The sequence below is a fragment of the Poecilia mexicana genome, unplaced genomic scaffold, assembly GCF_051168715.1.
Source record: "Poecilia mexicana isolate PSO_F unplaced genomic scaffold, ASM5116871v1 scaffold_10, whole genome shotgun sequence".
NCBI classification, from domain to species: Eukaryota; Metazoa; Chordata; class Actinopteri; order Cyprinodontiformes; family Poeciliidae; genus Poecilia; species Poecilia mexicana.
In genome coordinates, this window is record NW_028263379.1 from 3,895,119 (window position 1) to 3,918,752 (window position 23,634).

General features: G+C 45.7%; 1 protein-coding gene across 2 annotated transcripts; it reads left to right on the forward strand.

The window, feature by feature from the left end:
• Nucleotides 1-245: 245 nt before the first annotated feature.
• tbc1d9b (TBC1 domain family member 9b) lies at nucleotides 246-14,071 on the forward strand. 2 transcript variants are annotated; one of them, XM_014995645.2, is made up of 23 exons: nucleotides 246-985; nucleotides 1,650-1,760; nucleotides 1,842-1,960; nucleotides 2,028-2,259; nucleotides 2,340-2,598; nucleotides 2,677-2,884; nucleotides 5,360-5,557; nucleotides 5,623-5,745; nucleotides 5,813-5,963; nucleotides 6,039-6,253; nucleotides 8,766-8,883; nucleotides 9,022-9,224; nucleotides 9,304-9,386; nucleotides 10,117-10,246; nucleotides 10,337-10,435; nucleotides 10,504-10,572; nucleotides 10,643-10,883; nucleotides 10,968-11,033; nucleotides 12,307-12,375; nucleotides 12,550-12,603; nucleotides 12,671-12,715; nucleotides 12,791-12,882; nucleotides 12,953-14,071. In XM_014995645.2, the coding sequence occupies exons 1-23, from the start codon at nucleotides 868-870 to the stop codon at nucleotides 13,538-13,540; spliced, it is 3,591 nt and encodes a 1,196-aa protein (XP_014851131.2). In that variant the 5' UTR covers nucleotides 246-867; the 3' UTR covers nucleotides 13,541-14,071. The 2 variants fall into 2 exon arrangements, with proteins under 2 accessions (XP_014851131.2, XP_087865457.1); XM_088009331.1 differs by lacking the exon at nucleotides 246-985 and adding an exon at nucleotides 1,007-1,548 and having other exon boundaries at nucleotides 1,816-1,960.
• Nucleotides 14,072-23,634: the final 9,563 nt, after the last annotated feature.

Sequence of the window (23,634 nt, forward strand, 5' to 3'; positions counted from 1 at the left end):
AGGTAGGCTAGTTATGACATTACCATATTCCATATCACTTTATGTGCTATTCACAAGATCTTACTTTTATCTTTAGCTTACATGCTAATCAATAAGTTAGCTAATAACATTTGAGATGTTACTTTTAACAACTATCAGCTAAAATATTGTGAGTCTAAATGTAGGGAAACCATTCATGTTATTGGTAACTGTTCAGTGTTAGCATTTTCCAGTCTGGTTTAATTAATTGAAACGGTTCAGAGCTGCAGGCAACACCAAGGTTTCTTCAAGAACTCTTCAGAACGTATTACGTTTTTCTGCATAATCTTATTTTTTCCCCAGTTGTCAGGATTTTTTATTTTCTGTAAAACTTTTTTTTCATTATAATTTCTGTAATTTTTGAGTCCTTTTTTTAAAATCTAATTTATTTATTTTTTTACAGGTTATTGTTTCATCAACGAAGCACAAATGAACACAGATTACGGCAAGGTTAAAATTTCGTCTCTTGTTTTCCAGCATTCCGAGACACAAACGAAATTTGGGAATTGATGCAGCAAATTCCTGATCATGAATAAGAAACCTTGTTAAATATACAAAATAATTTAGTGGAAGTTCAGACGAGCAGACACCCGGCAGCAACGTCTATCAGAGTTCAGTTGGGATTATTATATTATTATTGTTATTATATTAGGTTATTTTTCCCGTTAAACATGTTGACGTCATGTCGTACAGGACGTAGAAGGCGTGGCCTAACATGTCACACCCGGAAGTGATGTAGAGTCATCAGACTCGCTGAAAACAACAGAACCAGAACCAGCACCAGACAGAACCTGGTTCCGGATTCTGTCCGGAGTCTACCGGGTCTTTGGGTCAGCGCAGCGGGCCGACATGTGGATCGAACCGGAGGAGGTTCTGCTGGCCGGGGCTCTGTGGGTCTCTGAGCGGGCCAACCCGTTCTTCATCCTGCAGAGGAGGAGGGGGCACGGCCGCGGAGGGGGGCTGTCCGGTAGGTTCGGTTCTGTCTGAGGGAGCTGCTGGTAGAGGTCTACTCGGTCCGGTTCGGTTCTGAGCAGGTTGGTTGAGAGAGTCAGGGGGTTCGTCCAGTTCGACTGGTTCCGTTGGGTGTCGGCTGTCCGGTTCGGTTCCGCTGGTGGAAACGTTTCTGACAGAACCTCCAGTAATGCTCAGCAGAACCGGGATTGGTTCGGTTAGCCTGGGTGGATCTCCATGGCAACACCATGAACGGTTCCGGATTGTTAGATGCAGAACCAGAAACCCGGTTCAGAGGACAGAACATCAGATCTTCGAGAAGTGACGTCATGAGGGCACAGCTGACTTTGTTGACTTCCTGGTAACCCAACAGGTGGTTTATGTTTCACCCTGTGAGGTCGAAGGTCACTACAGGAACCTGCAAGGTGGCGGTGAGAGTCTGTCCACAAGTCCCTAGAACCAGAACCAAGACCCCTCGGCTCCTTATGGACTGTTTTCTAGTCTCCTATGTTGACTCAGGGACCGAGGAATGGAGGTCTTGGGGTCATGAGGTAGAAGTGTAGATGTCATCAGCGTAAGGTAGAAGTTGTTGTAGTACCGTCTAATCTGCGATAGGGGGAGCTGTAGCTGGCAGACCTGCAGGTCCTGATGATGTCTCCTGGTCCTCGGTGTCTCTGCAGGTCTTCTGGTGGGGACGCTGGACGTGGTTCTGGATTCCAGCGCCAGGGTGGCTCCCTACAGGATCCTGCTGCAGACGGCCGACTCCCAGATCTACTGGAACATCGCCTGTGGTGAGCAGGAGGACTGGGAGGACTGGGGATATTCTGAATGCAGGTATCTTTTCAGATTTTTCCCTCCATCTCGTCTTGCAGGCTCGTCGAGGAAAGAGATCACGGAGCACTGGGATTTCCTGGAATCCAACCTGCTGCAGACGATCTCCATCTTCGACAACGATGAAGACGTCATCACCTTTGTCAAAGGAAAGATCTCGGTACGTCTCTGCCGGTTTGGCTTGCTGGGATGTGTTCCTGTCTGCTTAGTGATGTCACTTCCTCCAGGGCATCATCGCGGAGGAGAACCGGCTGAAGCGGAGCGAGGAGCAGGAAGAGAACAGCGGGAAGTTCCTGGAGGCAGAGCTGAAGATGCGGAAGCTGTTTGGGATGCCGGAGGAGGAGAAGCTGGTGAACTATTACTCCTGTAGCTACTGGAAGGGGCGTGTCCCGCGCCAGGGCTGGCTCTACCTGTCCATCAACCACCTGTGCTTCTACTCCTTCCTGCTGGGCAAGGAAGGTACCATCAGCCAATCGCACACCGGCTTTAACTTGTCCGCAACGATTACTGACTTGTGTGCTGCTGTCCGATCCGCTCAGTGACGCTGGTGGTGCCGTGGACCGAGGTGACCCAGCTGGAGAAGAACGCCACCCTGGTGTTCCCGGAGAGCGTCCGCGTTAGCACCCGGAACGCCGAGCATTTCTTCTCCATGTTCCTGAACGTCAACGACACCTTCAAGCTGATGGAGCAGCTCGCCAACATCGCCATGCGCCAGCTGCTGGACAACGAGGCGTTCGCCGCCGACCGCTCGCTGCCCAAGGCCTGCAAGACGCTGAAGAACGTCTCTGCCCTGAAGAGGTCTCACTCTGACCGTTTTCTCTGTGTCCAAACGTGTCTGCCGCGGCTCTGACCGGATCGGCTGCGTTCTGTCTGCAGAGACTTCGACGCCCGGGCCAAGAACGAGCGGTACCGGTCCATGTTCCGGCTGACGCAGGACGAGCGGCTGGACGGACACACGGACTGCACGCTGTGGACGCCGTTCGCCAAGATGCACGTAGTGGGCCAGCTGTTCATCTCCAACAACTACATCTGCTTCAGCAGCAGAGAGGAGGACCTGTGCCAGCTCATCATCCCGCTCAGAGAGGTGAGCCCAGAAAGCAGCAGATCCGGGCCGAGCCTTCCTGCCTCCGCAGCGGACAGAACCATCATGACATGTTCTGATGGAATCATTTCGACCTCACAGGCAGGTCACTGTGAAGGTTTTCAAGGCGTGGCTACCAGCAAACATTAGCATGCCACACCCTCAGTTTGTCTGTTTTCATATTTCCCATCAGCCACTTGAATTTCCAATTTTGAGCCTGTTAAACCAAAATCAGAACCTGAGGACTTTGCTGCTGGAGTCTCACGTCAGTCAACAGGAAGGAGAAGACGAGAGACGGTCAACTTAGTGGTTAGCGTTAGCTTCTGCTAATGATTTTATGTGTAAAGTGGTTTAGCATTGGCTTCGGCTAATATTTTTATGTGTTTAACAGCTTAGTGTTGGTAAAGCCAAGACTCTAATTTAGTCGTTAGTGAACCTACCACCAGGGCCGTGCAGAGGCCACTAAGGGGCAGGTGCTCCACAAAAAATGGGGCCCATCTAACCTCCTTCTAGGTCAGAATATTAAAGCCTCTCAGCTTTCAGAGTTTAATGAACAACGATAAATTACAAAATTGTGAGATATACAATCAAAGCTAAGGAAAATCTCTCTATAGATCAGACAACTATGCATATGTAAGATATTTTATTAGTAATTTCTTTCTGCAGGTCTATTTTCTTATAGGAAAGTTTTGCAATATTCAAACCCGCAATTTAGCAAGAAATGTAAATCAGAGCTGGACCACCAGACATATTTAGTCTTTACAGAATTACACTATTAAAGGGCCAATGCAACCTTTTAGTGACTGTAATCTATAAAACAGAGCTGCCTGTTTGCTGCAGTGGAGATGAAGATGGTCCATTCAGGAAAGCAGAGCTGCATCAAACTTTAACTGGAACTGCAGAAAAAAAACAAAAAAACACAAAAGCAAAAATTGAATTGTTAATGTTAATGCATGTCACCATGAGAAAAACCTACTGAGTTCAGCTTAAAAAACGTAAAAAAAAATTAAAATCACATATTTTTGTCTCATGAATTGAAAAAATTTGTTGCAAAACAAACTTATTTGTGCATGTCAGAAATCTTTTCTTGCTATTCTAAGTTTTGCTTGTGATTCTCACATGACGTCGTGGGCGGGGCCTAAAATCACAACAGAAGATTTCTGATGTGTGCAAATAAAAGTTTATGTTTGGTAAATAACTTTTTAAGTTCACAAGACAAAAATGAGTTAATTAAAAAAAAGTTTTTTAAACAAACTTTTTGTTTTTAAAAAAGGAATCATTACAATTCCACAAGTTTTGATTACAATTTTATTTTACTTAACTGAGGTTAGTTTATTTTTTCCCATTGAATAATTAGGGAAAAAATTTAACTACAAACTCTGCGAACCAGAACCTAAACTTAAAGTCTGGTTGAGTTTTTCCCTTCATTAATGACTTTTATTACATACATTATATCTATCATGGTAATTCAGGGCGAGTTATTTTTAATTCTAAATGAAAATCCTTGTTGGACTTTTATTTAAGTGCTATTCTCCTTCAAGGTACATTTACCTAACGCCAGAATAAATGTACATTATGCAGCAAAGGAAATTAGAAGATCGGACATATATCCATTATGGAGATGATCGGTTTTGGACGGGCGATGTGCCTCGTACACAGGGAAGAAGCTTTTTATTTATATAGCTTTGCTAGCAAAGTCGTTAGCTAGCAGCTAGCTAGTAGCACAACAACAGCAGCCTAATGTCTGTATGATAAAAATCCTGAATGATAGATCAGAACAGTTTCTCCTCACCTGGCTGTCTCCTCCCCTCAGTAGTTCTTCAGAGAAAGGCAGACAGAGGCCTGTCAGTGTCTGTTGTATCTCATTACCTCTCTGCTTAAACCGCTGAAGCAGAAACGAGACTTCAACGTTTTCCATCATCTGACAAGCAGCAAGTCTGCTCCACTTTATTCACCAAAAACGTTTTAATTCACCAAAATCTGATCTGTAATCTGAACGTTCGCTACGTTGAGCTCCAGTTAGCCGCCTTATCTCACTGCACGAGGGGCAACTGGGTCACGGGCAAAAGGTCAAAGGTAACAAGGTGACCGGGGGGCTTATTATGTTGTACAAAAAAACCCAACAAAAAAACTAATAATTTTAGTATTATGTTATTAAGTGTCAGAAGAGGGCTTAGGAAATAATAATGCCAAAAAATAAAAAAAAAATGGACCAAAAGGGCACTTGGGGGCAAGGAGCAAAAGGGGCAGGTGCTCAAGCCCCCCCAACCCCCCTCCTCTGCACGTGCCTGGCAAATGCTACTTTAGTTTCAAATGGCGGCCATTTTGAAAAAGACTAAAGTGTTTTTGGAAAAAAGCAAACCTTCATCTGGATAACTGTTGGTCTCACGTGTTCCACCATCTTTGTCTGCATCTGGCTGCTTCATTGCTTTTGGAGATGATTGTCCTGTAATTTACCCATGATCCTCTGCTCCTCAGGTGACCATCGTGGAGAAGGCAGACAGCAGCAGCGTCTTGCCGTGTCCCGTCTCCATCAGCACCAAGAACAAGATGAACTTCCTGTTCGCCAACCTCAAAGACAGGGACTTCCTGGTTCAGCGGATCTCAGACTTCCTGCAGCGGACGCCGGACGGCTCGTGGAGCGACACCAACCCGCTGTCTCTGATTGGCTCCTCGGTACACCAGGCCCGGCTGTCAGAACCTTGTGGTTCTGGTTCTGTCTCATGACTTTCTGTTCCCAGGGCTCCACCAGCGTGGATTCCGTCCACAAGGGGCGCCATTACCACGGCGGCCTGCCCACCGCCCAGCAGGGCCTGCTGCGGCTGTACCAGCAGGACGGCCCGGAGGACCTCGGCCCGAAAGCTGTGAGTACGATTCTCGGGGCGGGCGGGCGGGGCGCCGGGAGACGCTGACCCATCCTCCGTCCCGCAGATGAAGGAGCGGATGAAGGAGGAGGCGTGGAACATTCACTTCTCCGAGTTCGGCCGGGGCGTCTGCATGTACAGAACCTCCAGAACCCGAGAGCTGGTTCTGAACGGGATCCCGGAGCGCCTGAGGGGGGAGCTGTGGCTGCTGTTCTCCGGTCCGTCTCCGTTCCGCTTCCTGTCTGCGCTTCCTGTGCCTGTCTTCGTTTACCCGTCTCCACCCGTCTGTGCAGGCGCTCAGAACGAGATGGCGTCCCACCCTGGTTACTATGGCGACCTGGTGGAGCAGGCCATGGGCCTCTGCTCATTGGCTACCGAGGAGATCGAGCGCGACCTTCATCGCTCGATGCCTGAACACCGAGCCTTCCAGAACGAGACGGGCATCGCCGCGCTGCGCCGCGTCCTGACGGCCTACGCCCACCGCAACCCCAACATCGGCTACTGCCAGGTACAGAACCCGACCAGAACCCGGGGTCAGGCCCAGAACCCGGGATCAGGCCCAGAACCCGGGATCAGACCCAGAACCCGACCAGAACCCGGGATCAGGCCCAGAACCCGGGATCAGGCCCAGAACCCGGGATCAGGCCCAGAACCCGGGATCAGACCAGGAACCCGACCAGAAACCAGGATCAGGCCCAGAACCCGACCAGAACCCAGGATCAGACCCAGAACCCGAGATCAGACCAGGAACCCGACCAGAACCCGGGATCAGACCCAGAACCCGACCAGAACCCGGGATCAGACCCAGAACCCGACCAGAACCCGGGATCAGGCCCAGAACCCGGGATCAGGCCCAGAACCCGGGATCAGGCCCAGAACCCGGGATCAGACCAGGAACCCGACCAGAAACCAGGATCAGGCCCAGAACCCGACCAGAACCCAGGATCAGACCCAGAACCCGAGATCAGGCCCAGAACCCGACCAGAACCCGGGATCAGGCCCAGAACCCGGGATCAGGCCCAGAACCCGACCAGAACCCGGGATCAGGCCCAGAACCCGGGATCAGGCCCAGAACCCGACCAGAACCCGGGATCAGGCCCAGAACCCGGGATCAGGCCCAGAACCCGACCAGAACCCGAGATCAGGCCCAGAACCCGGGATCAGGCCCAGAACCCGACCAGAACCCGGGATCAGGCCCAGAACCCGACCAGAACCCGGGATCAGGCCCAGAACCCGACCAGAACCCGGGATCAGGCCCAGAACCCGGGATCAGGCCCAGAACCCGACCAGAACCCGGGATCAGGCCCAGAACCCGACCAGAACCCAGGATCAGACCCAGAACCCGACCAGAACCCAGGATCAGACCCAGAACCCGGGATCAGACCCAGAACCCGACCAGAACCCAGGTTCTGACCCAATGGACTCGGTTGAAAGCCTCGTTTTGACATTAAAACTGTTTTAAACAGGATTAAAAGCTAAATGTTGTTTTTTCTCATCCGTCTGAGGAAACGTTGCTGTTTTAGTGAAGCTAGTTGAGCTAATAGGTTCATTAATAACCTGGATCTGATGAACCAGCTAACTAACTTTTATTCTACGTAATATTTTAAAGTTTAAAGTTATTGTACATATAAAAATATTGCAAATAATATATAAAGCTCTGAACAAACGTCAGAAATGATTTAAGAGAATAAATATAATTTATGATATTTAATATTTGAGGATTCAGGTAAAAACTAAACATGTTGAACTGAAACTGATTATTTTAAATTATCTTTAAAATGATAAACTGCAGTGATGTCAGAGACGTCTGACCACTTTGTTCAGTAACAGTAATCTATTCCAATCCAGTAATCAGACTACAGTTACTTATCGAAATCACTTTGCGTTACTATTTCCTGTAATTTAATTTTATTTCCTCTGCGCGTCTTGATTAGCGGCCGCCGTTTCTATGCGACAGAAACAAACAATGCAGGGAGGAGAGAGATGCTCATTTTGTTGCTGGAAAAACAGGAACTATTTAGAGTTTCTGTCGCCAAGTCCGATTTTCATAAGCGGCTTTGGGCTTGTTTTTTCTAAAGTCGCTTGCCGATTTAATGAGTCGCGGGTTGTGGTGCTTTGGGCTTGGAAATAAGCAGACTAAACCCCAGAATGTGTCTGACGTCCAGTGGGTTTTAGTCAGACTCTAATTATCCATCATTTCCCGGATGATCCGTCCCGCTGCATCTTGGTTAATGTCAATAATATATTACCTGTGAACGACGTCGAGCTTCGCGTTGCGCTCCAGAAAACATGGAGACTAATATGAACAGCGCCATAAACGTGAAAACAGCCACGAATGAACGAGTCCATAAAACGCCATTATAATTATTAATATGAAGATACGTGTCACAAATCTGTGCAGAAGAATATCTGAGCTGTGGAGCCGCAGGAGGAGCGCTGCGCTGCGACAGCAAACACAGGGCCGTAACGCAGAACCTGGAGGCCGGGGCAGGGAGGAGAAGGGGCCCTGAAATCCTACTAAGTTTAACAGATAATAGTGCAACACAGAAAAACAGGCTAAAATTACTAAAGTTGTTTTGGACTGTTGTAACCATTAAACAGGCCGCCCTTCAGTTCAACCTGACAAGTGGAGACACTTTGTTGATGCTACCATTATAAAATACCTTGGAATTAAGTATTGGCAAAGATCAATGTCATTTTCACAGTGTTGTTAGCAGCTGCTGAAAGTAACTAAAAAAGTTACTTTTCATGTAACTTAGTTACTTTCCAAATCAAGTAATCAGTAATTTAAGTTACTTTTCCAAGGAGTGATCAGTAATCCGATTAAATGCCATCACTATGTAGATGTATGCCTTGTGTAATCATGTTTGTAAATAATGTCTGTGTGAAGATGCATGTTTGTGTCTTTATGAAGTCTGATCTCTGGTTCAGGGTTTATTATTATTGTTTTCTGTGCTTAATGTTGATAATTTACCAAAACAAACTGAACTGAAACTTTGTCTCCTTGTCGCCCCCTGCAGGCCATGAACATCGTCACGTCCGTCCTGCTGCTGTACGGAACCGAGGAGGAGGCCTTCTGGCTGCTGGTGGCGCTGTGCGAGCGCATGCTGCCCGACTACTACAACACCCGGGTCGTAGGTCAGTGGTTGAGGTTCTGGATCCCAGTCTAGAACAGAACCATGGAGTGTGTTCTGGTACCCGGACTGGGACCTGCCACCCGGCGTAGTTGCTGGCGGCGTCCTCCAGGGGGCGGCTCCTGACGGTCTGTCCCCTCAGGAGCGCTGGTGGACCAGGGCGTGTTCGAGGAGCTGACCCGGGCCTTCCTGCCACCCCTCTATGACCACATGCAGGCGCTGGGCGTCATCACCACCATCAGCCTGTCCTGGTTCCTCACCCTCTTCCTGTCCGTCATGCCGTTCGACAGCGCCGTCCTGCTGGTCGACTGCTTCTTCTACGAAGGCATCAAGCTCATCTTCCAGGTACGGAGCCGCGTGGCGCCGACCGCTCGCCACTTACCGGTCAGATGAACCCGTGACCTTCAACCTCGTCTGTCTGCAGGTGGCGCTGGCCGTCCTTCACGACAACATGGACGCCCTGCTGGTCTGCAGCGATGAGGGCGAGGCCATGACCATCCTGGGCAGGTGGGACCGCTTTATGTCTCATCAGACGATTTCCTGTTCATGCAACTTTAACGTAAAAAGTAAAATGAAGCAAAATTAGAAGCAGAGGACGGTTTGCAAGTCTCACAACAGTCATGGAAATTAGCAGAAGCTAAAGCTAACACTTTAAGCATTAGCATTAGCTTTTATTAATGTACTTGTTTTTGCGGTTTAGCGTTAGCAGAGCTAAAATTCTTGTGTAGAGAATTAGTGATTAGTGAAGCTAAGTTTTTGATTAGCACCATGGCGGCCATATTGAAAAATGTCCATCAGAAAAAGGAAAGAAAAAAACAAGAAAAAATGAATGAATTCTACGGTTCAAAATATGTGAGCTATGATGTGACAAACACAATCACCTAATCAGTGATTTTAGATCAATAATTAATTTTCCATGATAACCCTGGCAGCCATCTTGAATTTTTCAATGGCTAACAGCATTTTTCACACAAATGAGTCAGTCCCTGTGCCAAGTCAGGGTCCAATATGGTCCTGATCCTGTCCGTACTGGATCCAGACCGAACTGGTCCTGGTCCGTACTGGGTCCAGTCCGTACTGGGCCCAGACCATAGTAGTCCCAGTCCCAGTACTGACCGGTCCGTACTGGACCCAGTATGGTCCAGTCCATACTGGGTCCAGTCCGTGATGGGTCCAGACCATACTGGGTCCAGTCCGTACTGGTCCCGGTCCAGTAGTAGACTCACCTGTCCTGCAGGTACCTGGATAACGTTGTGAACAAGCAGACGGTGGCTCCGCCCACTCCCCACCTGCACGCCCTGCTCACGAGCGGAGACGACCCTCCGCCGGAGATCGACGTCTTCGACCTCATCAAGGCATCCTATGAGGTCAGAGTGATGTCACTTCCTGCTAGCAGCTTGGTGGTCACCTGGTCAGACTGGATCAAAGTCTCAGGTGGATCAAACTTCTCCTTGCAGAAGTTCGGCAGCCTACGCTCTGATGTCATCGAGCAGATGCGTTTTAAGCAGAGGTTAAAGGTCATCCAGTCGCTGGAGGACACGGCGAAGAGGAGCGTGGTGGGTGTGTGTGGACATTTTATGCCCACAGAGACGAAGTCGGTCCGTTCACAGGTGTGTCTCTGCAGGTGAGGGCGATGATGACCGAGCTGGCTTTCAGCATCGAGGAGCTGGAGGAGCTTTACTGTCTCTTTAAGGTCAGAGGTCGCCTGAGATTCTGTCCTCCTCAGCTCTTCTCGGTCTGACCCCTGCCTGTCTCTGTCCTAGTCCAAGCACATGACTAGCTGCTACTGGGGCTCCAGCAGCTCGGCGGCGCAGCGCCACGACCCCAGCCTGCCCTACCTGGAGCAGTACCGGATCGACCCGGTCCAGTTCGCCCAGCTCTTCTCGGCGCTGTCCCCCTGGGTCTGCGGAAGCCACACCCCCACGCTGTCGGCCCGGCTCTTCAGGCTGCTGGACCAGAACCAGGATGGGCTGGTCAACTTCAAAGAGTTCAGCACCGGCCTGAGTGAGTCAGCTCCAGACCGCAGACAGCCGGTTCCATCTGGGTCGGTTCTGTCTGGCCCGGTTTCACTGTGTTTGTGTTCTGCAGGTGGGATGTACCACGGCGACTTGACGGAGAAGCTGAAGCTGCTCTTCAAGCTCCACCTCCCACCAGGTATCAGCCCCCACCAGCTCACCTGATACTCGGGTTCTCTTCTGATCCAACCCAAGAGCACTGACCAGAACCAGAACTTTAACTGGAGGTTCCACCTGATGTCCCCAGATGTTCTGTTGGTGATCTCACACTGAGCATGCTCAGATGCCTCACACCAGAACTTTAGACCCGAAAACAATAATAATTTAAATAAAAAGGTAGCATTTCCCTTTAACTTTGACCTCTGACCTTTGACTGCAACCTTCTCTGGACCTGGGGTCAATAATTAATGTTCAGCTGGATTTTCATTCTGACTGGAGCAGAGTCCGCCGAGCTGTTTCGGGAACATTCAGGAAAGTTTCCGTCTTAACTTTGGTTTGATTGCAGATTGTTAACGTTCAGGAAACACATGGTTATGATTCCCATAAAGTTTTCATCTTGTTACATTTAGTATTCCATTAACCAGGCGTATGTAGACTGTTTTTCAGATTGAAATAACTGTTCTACTATGTTAGCATTTCGGCGCTAGCATGCTAGTTACCCCGCTAGCTTAGCAGCTAACTGCTAAACCGTAAGCGGTGATTCTAGCTGCTACAGAGGCACATCGACTCCAGCATGCTGGTTGTCCTAGACATAAATTAATATGAACTGTGTATAGTGTTCATGTTACAGGTTGCACCGCTCGTATTTAGCAGCTAAGGGGTAAACTGTTAGTGACTGTAGTGACCAGACACTTGCTGCTGCAGAGGCTTAAAATAATCAGTCAGAAATGAACACATTCAGGGAGGAAAAATGTCACTCGCAGATAAAATAACAGATTGTTCATGGCATAGGCATGATGAGTTTAATGTAGTACTGAGCCTAGTTCACTGTAAAACATTACATGTATTTATTATTTTGGGGCCATATCAATGTCTAGAGAGCAGTTCAGTGTTAATTATTATTGTGGAGTGGATTGGAAAATGAGAGGAAGAGGTGCGAATGTTTCTGGCTGAGGATGAAGACTAACTCATAAGCTGACAGTACTGTCAGAACCGGTCCGGTTCGGAGCACAGCATGCCTCCCCTATCATCCTGTTGCTGACAGCCTGAGGACCAGTCTGGTTAAAGGAACTACCTGTTTTCCGTCATGTTTCCTTTTATTTTGTCCCTCTGCGGCTTTCTGGATGTAATATTTTAGAAGTAACCCCAGGCGGGTCTGTGGAGGTCCTGGAGACCCGACCCGAACGGTGACCCCAGAGGTCAGGCTGCAGGCTGACCCCTCCAGGTGTCTCACCTGTCTCTGTCTGTTCCAGCTCTGTGTGCTGAGGAGGCAGAGTCCGCTCTGGAGGCCACACACTTCTTTACTGAAGACAAACTACAAGGTACACACACACACACACACACACACACACAGATGAAGAGGTACCTGTCCTACACCTGCTGCAGATTCTTTCGTCTCCTCTTTCTGCTGCCACTGAGCTCTGACTAACACCGACTCTTCCTCCTCCTAACCCTGTCCTCCTCTTCCTCCTCTTCTTCATCGTGTCTCCTTCCAGAATCTTCCTTCCTGTCTGATCTGGATTCTGTGCGGCAGCAGGAAGTGACATCAGGTTTGTTCTGGATTTTGAACCATGTTTGTTAGCCTTCCTGACGATGACGAAGTTTTCACCTGAACAGGTGAAGAACCGAAGGACGGAGGAGAAGATGTTGAGGAGAAGAAAGGTAATGCCCCGCCTCCTCCTGACCAGTAATAGTATCAACATCTGATGTCTTCACCTGTGTTTACCTGCTTGTCAGAGGTGAAGGACTACAGGTACTACCTGAGGATGTGGGCTAAAGAGAAGGAGCCCAAGAGGGAAACCATCAAGGATTTGCCCAGGATGAACCAGGTGAGTCCAGGTGCTACTGAGCTCCCAGGTGAGGCCGTCCAGGTGTGTTTACCTGTGTACCTGTGAACAGGAGCAGTTCATCGAGCTGTGCAAGACGCTCTACAACATGTTCAGCGAGGAGCCGAGCGAGCAGCAGCTGTACCACGCCATTGCCACTGTGGCCAGCCTCCTGCTGCGTATTGGAGAGGTCGGCAAGAAGTTCGGCAATGGCGCCAAGAAGGTCGAGGCCCCGCCTCCTGCCCCGCCAGGGATGGAGGGGCCCGGCGAGGGAACCTCGACCGACGCCCAGGTGTGCCAGGCTCTGGCCGACGCCCAGCTGGAGCCGCCGGCGCTGCTGACATCTGACGAGGAGACGAAGGACGACACGTCGGTGTCTTCGTTCTCGGTGGTGAGCTCCGGCTCGCTGCAGTGTGAGGACATCGCCGACGACACGGTGCTGGTCAGCGGCGAGGAGAGGCGGGGAAGCGCGCTGGATGCTGATTGGTCAATCACCTTTGAACAAGTGCTGGCCTCACTGTTGACAGAACCAGCGCTGGTCGAGTATTTCGAGAGGAAGATGGACATCCAAGCCAAAATGGCTGCCTGTAAGGTTCAGCGGGCCGTGGAGCGCCAGATAAGCTCCGCCTCTGACCACGAACTCAGCCAGCATTCCTCCTGACTCACCTGATCACCTTGTTAGCTCACTACTCTATTCTCCCACCTCCTGATTGGTCACCTGCATTTCCTGTGTCCATTTGAGTCTGATTGGATCATTGCTGATGATGTCACGTCTGACTCTGACTGATCAGTCACTGACTGAGCTATGACATCATCATGTGACTTCCTGTGGGTGTTTTACAGTAAAAGCTTGTGGGGGTCTATAAGGCTTTTACTGTGAAAGAGAAGCAGGAAGTGTTTATTGATCTCTGATTGGTTCCCCAGTCTGCTGCAGGTGAACAGGTGTATATACATCCTGTTTGTCACAAGACTCTGTTGATTTATGTCCTCGTTTTCATGAATTTAAAAAAAAGACTGAAAAAAAACAAGATCAGTGTTCATTCAAGCTTTTATTTTGTAGCTGTTGTTTTTGTTCCCCGTTTACTTCCTGTCCAGAGTGACATCACAGTATTTTTATCTGTTTATCTGCCTGCTTTTAAATCTGTTGCATTAATCAATTATTGATCTGTTCAAATAAACCTGAAGAAAACCCGCTGCTTCTTCTTCTGTGGCGTTTATGTTGAAAATGTGAGCACAGAGGGAGTGCAGCGCCCTCTAGGGGGCGTACCTGTGTTTGTAACATGCAGTCAGCAGAAGGTACAAATATGGAGTTAGATTTGTTTCACTATTATAAAAAAAAAAATCATGTCAAACAAAAAAAGTAGTATTCAATCAAAAAAAGTTCAACCAAAAAAATCTTAACTATTTAATCATAAAAATATTTTTTTACGAAACAAAAAAATATTTAGTTTTTTTTTTCTTTTTTTTGTTGAAATCACTCATTTTAGTTTGAAACTTTTATTTTTTGCATATTTGGTTGACAGCCTAAGTTTTTGGTTGAGTCTAATTTTTTTTAAGCTCCTGTTTTTTGGTTGAACTCGTTTTCCTGCTTATACAACTTTATTTGCTTTGGGGAAGCTTAAATGAACATCCGGGGCGGGGCTTAAGGACGAGCGATGTAAGACGTGTTCCGATTGGTTAGCGCTGACTAAAGCGGATGACTCCCTGAGATCTCAGAACTCCGTCCCGAACTGCAGGGCTTCGGTGACGGGACACAGAATGTGATGGTAAGTAATCTTCACAAAACTACACCGTTTAGCAGCTTCTAAAGTGTCCACCCTGTTTCAAAGAAGAAATCTTACTAAACTTATGACGACAGTCACATATTTTGTCTGCCGCGATCCCCGGTAGCATATTGTGCTAGCTAATGTTAGCACTAGGTAAAGTACATAAACTAGGCTTGTGTAATATTCGCCTGTCTTTATGTTGAATTCATTAACCAGCGCACCTCTGTCGAGTGGCATTAAGCGTGGAAAATACCAAATATATCTGGAGGAAATATCTGTTAAAAACTGTTGTGTAATCCTCCGTGTGTGTGTGTGTGTGTATTAACTAGCATTGAAGCTAAAGTTAATCTGCACCACAAGTCAAGTGACTGTGCAGATGATTTATTTACCAAGCACATAATCAGTGCTGTCGATGAGGGGAGGCAGTGTAACTCTTAAATATATATATTTTCTTCCAGATTAAAATGTAAAACTAAGCTGGTAGGTCACAGGCCGAAGGAGGATATTCACATAATTTCTGTTTATTATTATTTGGTGTGTGTGTGTCCTGTACTTAGTTTTATTCCGAATTAGATGTAATATGCCTTTTGCTGTGTTATGATATTAAATTAATTTGGTGTTCTCCTAATTCCCCATCCTAGTATGACCAGCAGAGTGCAGCTGAAGCAGGACAGGCTTGTAGGTCTTACTGATTCTTCCAGCTGCTACAGACGATCAGAGCATGAGGATGGAGAGACCAGCAAGTGTTGAGTCAGAGAAGGCCAGGTAGGGAAGGAAGTGTTGCTTTTAGGGGCTGGGTGTGTTTGGCTAAATATATTTCTCCAAGTCAGTTTATTTATTGGTTTTAAGGTTAGAAAGTTATGATTCATCCAAGTCTTAATCTCCTCCAGGCAGGACGTTTGTGCAGTAAGTGAAGGTGAAGTAGAAGATGATCCCGTTCTAATGTAAAGTTGTAAATCGTCCACATAACAGTGAAATGTAATGTTATGTTGATTAATGATTTCACCTTAAGGCAGCATGTAAAGAGAAAAAAGCATCGGCCCTAGAACTGACCCCTGAGGGACACCACACTAACGGCCTGGGATTTGGATTTGCCAAGACAGATACAATTCAGCCTATCAGAAACCAATCCAGGACAGATTCACAGAGAATGACTTCCGCATGAAGACGATGTAGGAGAATGTTTTGGTCCACAGTGTAAAATGATCTCAGTGAGATCAAGGAGGACAAGAACGGAGGTGCAGCCAGTATCAGCAGCCATGAGAGCATCATTAGTAACTATTAGCAGGGCGGTCTCAGTTCTATGAGCAGGATGGAAACCAGACTGAAATTTGTCACACAGAGAATTTCTTTGAAGGTGGTGCTGGAGTTGGGCAGCAACTGCCTTTTCCAGCACTTTAGGAAGAAAAGGAAGATGAGAGATAGGACGATAATTGGAAAAGGAATCAGGAGCCAAAGTGGGTTTTTTAGAAGGGGTTTAATGATGGCAGTTTTAAGAGACAAAGGGACATGGCCGGTGTAACAGTTATGGGCTTAGCAGCTAACTGCGGCTACAAGAGCAGCATCAGAAGATGGTTCTTCAAGGAGCCTGAGGTGTGAATGAAGACACGAAGCAATGGTTTTAGTTTTGGTGTATATTTTAGTGATTTGGGGAAAAAAACAACAGACAATTACAAATGCACAATGTGAGACAAATTAACTCAAAATAAATCAATTCCAAGATCATAAAGTTCTTGTCCTTTTAGCTCGCCATCATTAGATCCAGTAGATCAGTGTTTCTCAACCTTTTTTGGGCCAGCGCCCCCCAGCCCTTATCCAGGTCCCTCTCTGCCCCCCACCAAAAACATTTGCAGGCTACTTTGCACTGCCCATTATTTTATCATTATTACTATCACTATTGTAGATGTTTTGATTTTTATGCTTGTTTCTGTATTCATCATCAAAAATAATTTCCCAGAGAACAAAAAACCCATGGGAATAGAAATGATTTTCACAGGTGTCCACGAAAAATGCAATGAACATTCAAGTTAAAATCGGTAGGCCTAACAGCAGCCAATCAGAGTGGAAAAAATATTCTTATTCTTTGCCATTTTCTAGTTGTTAAATATTCCACAAAATGACCAGATAAAAGATGTTCAACATGCCAGTTTAAACTTTGAACTATTTGCAAAACGACTGAGCTCTGCAACATTAAAACATGGATAGAACTGTAACTACATTAATCTTAGCTCTTCTTCTCTTCAGTGTTTCTGTCAGTTTCTGGTGGTGCAGCTCTGTGCTGCCTTCAGGAGAATGGGACATCAGAGTATCATCCATAAATTTCACCCACATGGCATTTACTGTGCAAACCAGAGCTTTCAGTGGAAAAACTAAAGTTTCAGGTCCTTAATGCCATACAAATATGAGACAGAAACACTGATTATTTCTTTATATAGCCCTGTCTGTTGATTTATAGATTAATAGTTTTACTGGAGAGAAATTACAAAGAACAAATCTGGTTCTTAATCAAATCTAATTAAAAACATAAATAAGTGATCAGTTATTTACTGTTATGATCTGCAAGATATATTTATTCTCAGTACTAGATGTGGTCTCAACAAACCCATGGCACTTCAACCATATTATTTTACTTTTTATCTGGAAATAGTGTCTGTTTATTCTTGCCATACAGTCTCTGTATTAATTATTGCTCTAAAGGTCTTGCCATACCAGTTTATTCCTCTGTATTTACTTTAGTTTCTTAGTTTATTCTTGTATTTTGTTATTCATTCATTTCCATTTAGTTTCCTTTGATTATTATCCTCTCTTGGTTTATTTCTATGTCCACTTTAGTCTCTTTCCTGTTGCTAGATTTATTTTGTCGTTTATTGACCATCAGTAATCTTCACTCATCACCTGCTGCGCCTCCTAATCATCATGTTTCACATCATGTGTTGATTTTTCACTGTTCAGCGTCGGATTCTCTGTTTTTATGCCATAATTCACATCTAGTTCGTCGCTCCGTTTTATGTCCCGCTTCTCCTGTTTCAGAGTTTTGCTCAATGTGCGCGTCGTTTTTTTTTTTTAACCCTCTATGGTGCAGGGCGGTCGGGAAGCGTATCGATGGGGAAAGGCAGACTGACATAAACCTTTTAAAGCAACAGAAACAATTTCTGATTCTGATTATTGAAATTTAAAAGTGCTGTGTTGTTCCATCACCCCAGTTTCATACCGGACCAGTTACAGCTCCGGTGTTAACGCTATAAAATGAAGGCTCTCTATCGAGGTGTCACTATGGAGGGATTTCTTTATTTAATTGGTTCATTTTTCAGAGGGATACAAAGTGAGGGTATCGTGATTTTAGCTACCAGTAGCAGGAGAACGGAGCTGCGCCAAGAAGCTAACAGAAGCTAACAAACACTGAATAGAAGAAGAGCTGCCATGTATATTGTTGCAGCAAAGCATGATTTAATGTTACACAATACAGTTTTACCAAGTTGCTCAAAGTCTAAACTGGCATTGTTGTGCATTTAAAGTGTAAAGTTTACCTTCGACCAAACGCCCCCCAAAGGCATCCCGCGCCCCCCTTTTGTAAAAATGTCCACCAGCGCCCCCTGCCGTCCTCTGAACGCCCCCTGGGGGGCGGTACCGCCCACGTTGAGAACCGCTACAGTAGAGGATCTGATCCATCGAGAGAAAAAAAAACCCGACCTAAAAGGCCAGAAAACCCAGTAAGTGTTTTTATGTGCAAACATACAAATTCAATAAATATCAAATTCAACTGCAATTATTAAATGTCTAATAATTAAACTAAACATTTCAATCAGGTTAAATTAACCATAATTTAAATAAACAAAAAGAATATCAATCATATTTCAAACTAATCAATTTAAAGTTAAAGTTGAAATCAAAGTTCACTTTCAAAATATCAATCAAGAAAAAGAAAATAAATTAACTCAAATACTCAGAGTGGGGAAAAGAAAAAAAAAGTAAATTAAATAAATAAATATATTGCGCAATATCAACTTAAATGTAGCTACATCCTATTTTAATCAATTTCATTACAAAAGTGCCAGAGCTTGCACAAAACCAGCGATCATGTTACCTTTGGGCAGAGTGGGGCTACTAGACCACCATCAGCTGTGACGATCTTGGTGACGGCCCAGGTAACAACGCTCCAATGAGCAAACGAGCAGAAATTTAATGCTGAAACTAAAGTGCTTTCACACAAACAAACTCACCAAAGGATCAAATCAGTGGATGCAAAGATTTTGATGAATTGTTAGGAAGACACCAAACAGCCGACCACAATCACAGTGGAACAGGTGATGAAGTTCAAACTGTGCTGCAGGCGGGGCTTTAAATAAGTTGCAGGGTTTGGGGCAAAACAGGAAGTGAGCCCGCAAAAATGAAAGTCTTTACTAATTGACTAATTGCGGGTTACACCGGATTTCAGTGATTTATTTATTATTTCAGTAATGGGCTCATCGCAGTACGATTTGATTTTATAAGTGAAGAGGGAAAAGGATCAAGTGCACAGAAAGAAGGTTTTATTCCATTAAGCCAGTTGTTCCCAAACTTTTTCTTCTGCGCCCCCCCTATGGATTACAAATGGCTGTCTGGTTGAAACGACGGGGCATCGACTTTTCTGGGGGCAAAATGAATGTATGTAGCTGAAAATAGACACCAACATCGGTAGCCTACAGGTTAATTGTTAAGCTTAAGGTTCTGTATTGATGTTAGCTAGTCATCTTTTAGCTAACATTAGCTAGTCATCTTTTAGCTAACATTAGCTAGTCATCTTTTAGCTAACATTAGCTAGTCATCTTTTAGCTAACATTAGCTAGTCATCTTTTAGCTAACATTAGCTAGTCATCTTTTAGCTAACATTAGCTAGTCATCTTTTAGCTAACATTAGCTAGTCATCTTTTAGCTAACATTAGCTAGTCATCTTTTAGCTAACATTACCTGCATCCAGCAGCTTTACTCAACTCAGTCGGTTAGTTTGGAGGGAAAAACTGTGAAAAGTTCTTTGCGTTTTGCTGGTTTGCTGCCGTGATTCTAACACAAACCTACGTAGCTCCGCCCAGCAGCAGCAGGTCTCCTTCACAGGTGGAAACCCAGCGCGAGCGTCGTAGCGCTCATGTTGCGTTTAAAGGCGGCTCGGAAAAACAGGTTACAACATGTTAACAACGGATTAAACAGTTTTAACTGCTGATAAAAGTGACAGAGGACACAGATATGGGAAGTGTGGAAGCCTCTACTGTATCAAATTGAGAGGAATAACAGAGAGTTGGCCATTCTAAGGTTAAAACCCAGTGCATACACATGTTTTGTTTTTTTTTTCTTCCAGACGGCTTCCCGATACCAAGAAACTGAGATCTAATCGAATTTTCTTTGTTTTTGAAAAATGACAGAAACAAATTGCATTTTTGAGTCATATCTTCAGCATACATTTGTTTGTGAGGATTAAAGAGGTGACGTATTGTAGAGAAAAGCTGTTTAGAGTTTCCCGGACAGCTATTGATAACGTTGGAATAATACTTTCTGATGTTCCCTGTATGCCTGTTTATGAACAGAGAGACCGGATGATTTTACACATCTCTCGATGGCACGACCAGCGGTTTTTATATTCCGCAGCTCACTAGTATACCAAGGGGCTGAACAGGAGAAAGACACCAGTCTCGACTTAAGAGGAGCATGGAGGCAGACGTCACCATAGAGGAACTGGATAAAGCTTTGGGGGCTTCGGGCTCCGGGGTCCAGGCTTCAGGCTTTGGGCCTGAAGCCTGGAGCCTGGCTTTGGGCTGGCTTTGGGCTCCGGGGTCCAGGCTTTGGGCTCCAGGCTTTGGGCTCCGGGCTTCAGGCTTCAGCTCCAAGCTTCAGGTTTTGGCTCCAAGGTCCAGGCTTCAGGCTCCAGGGTTTGGGCTTTGGGCTTCAGGCTCCAGGCTTTGGGCTCCGGGGTCCAGGCTTCAGGCTTTGGGCTCCGGGGTCCAGGCTTCAGGCTTTGGGCTCCGGGGTCCAGGGTTCAGGCTTTAGGCTTCAGGCTCCAGGCTTCAGGCTTTGGGCTCCGGGGTCCAGGCTTTGGGCTCCGGGGTCCAGGCTTTGGGCTCCAGGCTTTGGGCTCCGGGGTCCAGGCTTCAGGCTTTGGGCTCCGGGGTCCAGGCTTCAGGCTTTAGGCTTCAGGCTCCAGGCTTCAGGCTTTGGGCTCCGGGGTCCAGGCTTTGGGCTCCGGGGTCCAGGCTTTGGGCTCCAGGCTTTGGGCTCCGGGCTTCAGGCTTCAGCTCCAAGCTTCAGGTTTTGGCTCCAAGGTCCAGGCTTCAGGCTCCAGGCTTTGGGCTTTGGGCTTCAGGCTCCAGGCTTCGGGCTCCAGGCTTTGGGCTTCGGGCTCCAGGTTTCAGGCTTTGGGCTTCGGGCTCCAGGTTTCAGGCTTTGGGCTTCGGGCTCCAGGTTTCAGGCTTTGGGCTTCGGGCTCCAGGTTTCAGGCTTTGGGCTTCGGGCTCCAGGCTTCGGGCTCCAGGCTTTGGGCTCCAGGTTTCGGGCTTTGGGCTTCGGGCTGCGATGGCTTAACTGGGTTCACATCAGAACCCTTGTGTTTAGAAAATGTCTGTTTAACACACACTTTGAAACAAGGTGTCATCTCGCTCATTCCTAAACCTGGAAAAGATCCGACTCTTCCTGATAATTTAAGACCAATAACTCTATTAAATAATGATTACAAACTCCTGACACACATTTTTGCTAACAGGTTAAAATCAGGCATATCAGAAATGATCTGCCACTCAGTCTGGGTTTATAAAAGGGGCTCTATGCATAATAACATTCGGCTTAATTTGGACTTAACTGATTATAACCAGTTGGTTGAAAATGAAGGCTTTGTATTATTTTTAGACTTTCATAAAGCCTTTGATATGATAGAACATGAATTTATGTTCAAAGTTTTAGGTTTATTTGGGTTTGGACATAAATTTATTAATGTAATTAAAACATTTTACAAAGAGACAAACAGTTCAGTGTGTTTTCCACAGAGATTTAACAAAGTATAAAACCAGGTTGTCCAATCTGCCCTTTGCTGTTTATTGCTGCTGCAGAAATAATTTCCATATCCTTTAATGCTCAGTTTGGTAAATTATCAGTGTTAGGCAACGAGTTTCTATTGGTCAGCTGGCTGATGACACAACCATCTTCTTAAATAACCTGAATGACATTCATAAAATTCTTAGTTTGACTGAAACATTTTCAAAAGCCTCAGGGCTTAAATTAAATCCAATGTCAAATATCTGGGTGCATATTAATTAAAATAAATCTGAATATTTGGGAGAAACTTCAAAAATGTAAAACTCATTTAAATAAATGGACACAGAGAGATTTATCTATTCTGGGAAGAATATTTCTCACCAAGATGGAAATATTTCCAGATTTATCCTGAAAATACATGAAGAATATCAGCAATCAAATCTATCAACAGGATGAATTTTGACTTTATATGGAAACAGAAAACTATCAGAAAAGGTCATTTAATCAAACAGTCTGAAGATGGACGACTGCAGCTGTTGAATTTGACAGCATGAAAATAAACTGGCTTCAGTCTTTTTATCAAATCAAAATGAATTATGGTTCCATATTCCAGGTGAGATATTCTCTAATCTGGATGGATTTAGTTTCCTTCTTAGATGTGACCCCCAGGTTACGTGACCTACCTGGGGGTCAAAGTTACCTGCAAATATAAAGATCTCTTTAAAAAGAACTTTGTAGCACTTCTTGAAAATATTAAATTAGATCTTCAAAGGTGGAATAATTTGCCACTATCGTTAATAGGCCGTGTCAATTCTATAAAAATGAACATATTGCCCAAGTTCCTTTATTTATTTCAGTGCATTCCATGTTATATCCCAAAGAAATACTTTGTGACACTAGATACACATGTTTCTGTGTTTATTTGGAATAGTAAATCCCCCAGAATACATAAAGATTTTATGCAGAGACCTCGGCTTTGCCAAATTTTCAGTCTTATTGCTGGGCAGCAAATATACGAAACATGCTGTATTGGATCAGTGACTTTTCCACAGAAACCCCGTCTTGGCTTCACATCGAGTCGTCTAATTGCTACCTGATTTGATGACCTCTGCTCTCCCTTTAGTACCTGTAAATGCAACCCTCTGCTGTAAAGCTCCCTGAGAATCTGGGTGCAGTTAGGAAACGATTTGGGCTACAATTTTATGTCAATTAAAACTCCTATCTGCTCAAATCATATGTTCCCACCTTCTACGTCTGATTCTGCCTTTAAAATTTGGAAAAGAAATGCATTAAGTAAAGTTAAACAGCTTTCCATTGATGGGACTGCAGCATTTTGTGAAGGTCAGATATCCCTCGTTTCCTGAACTGCCTGAGGAAACGGCTCTGGATAACATCAAAGGTATAAACATTCACAAGAGGGGGGTAATTAAAGAGATCTACAGTCTCCTTCCATTTCCTCTAACATTGGGAGAAAGGTCTTGCAGTTCCATGAACAGATGAGCTCTGGCTGTTCTTCCCAGGGTTCACTCCTCCTCTATATGCGCTATGGGCTCCTTCAGTTCAAGGTCCTGCACCGGTTGCACATCTCTAAAGAAAAGAAGGCTAAGTTTTATCCAGGACTGATCCCTTGTGTAACCGGGTCAGAAGTGGGTTCCCTTATTCACACCTGCTGGGCGTTCAAAACTTCATACCTATTGGACTCTCAGAAATATACAATGTGAAATTTGGCTCTTCTGCTCTAACTGCAGTGTTTGGAGTCAAACTTCCAAACGTTTTACTTTCCAAGAATAATTCAAATACAGTAGCTTTTGCTTCGTTGTCCTTCTGAGGCCCCTCCTGCACACGAACAGGGGCTCGCAGACCTCATGAGGTTTTTGCATTTGGAAAAGATGAGATGAACTTTGGCAGGTTCAACTGGCATGGCAGCCATTTTTACAACACATGGAAACGTTCAGGATGAGAAACCAAACCACTGCTATATCCTTTTAGTTAG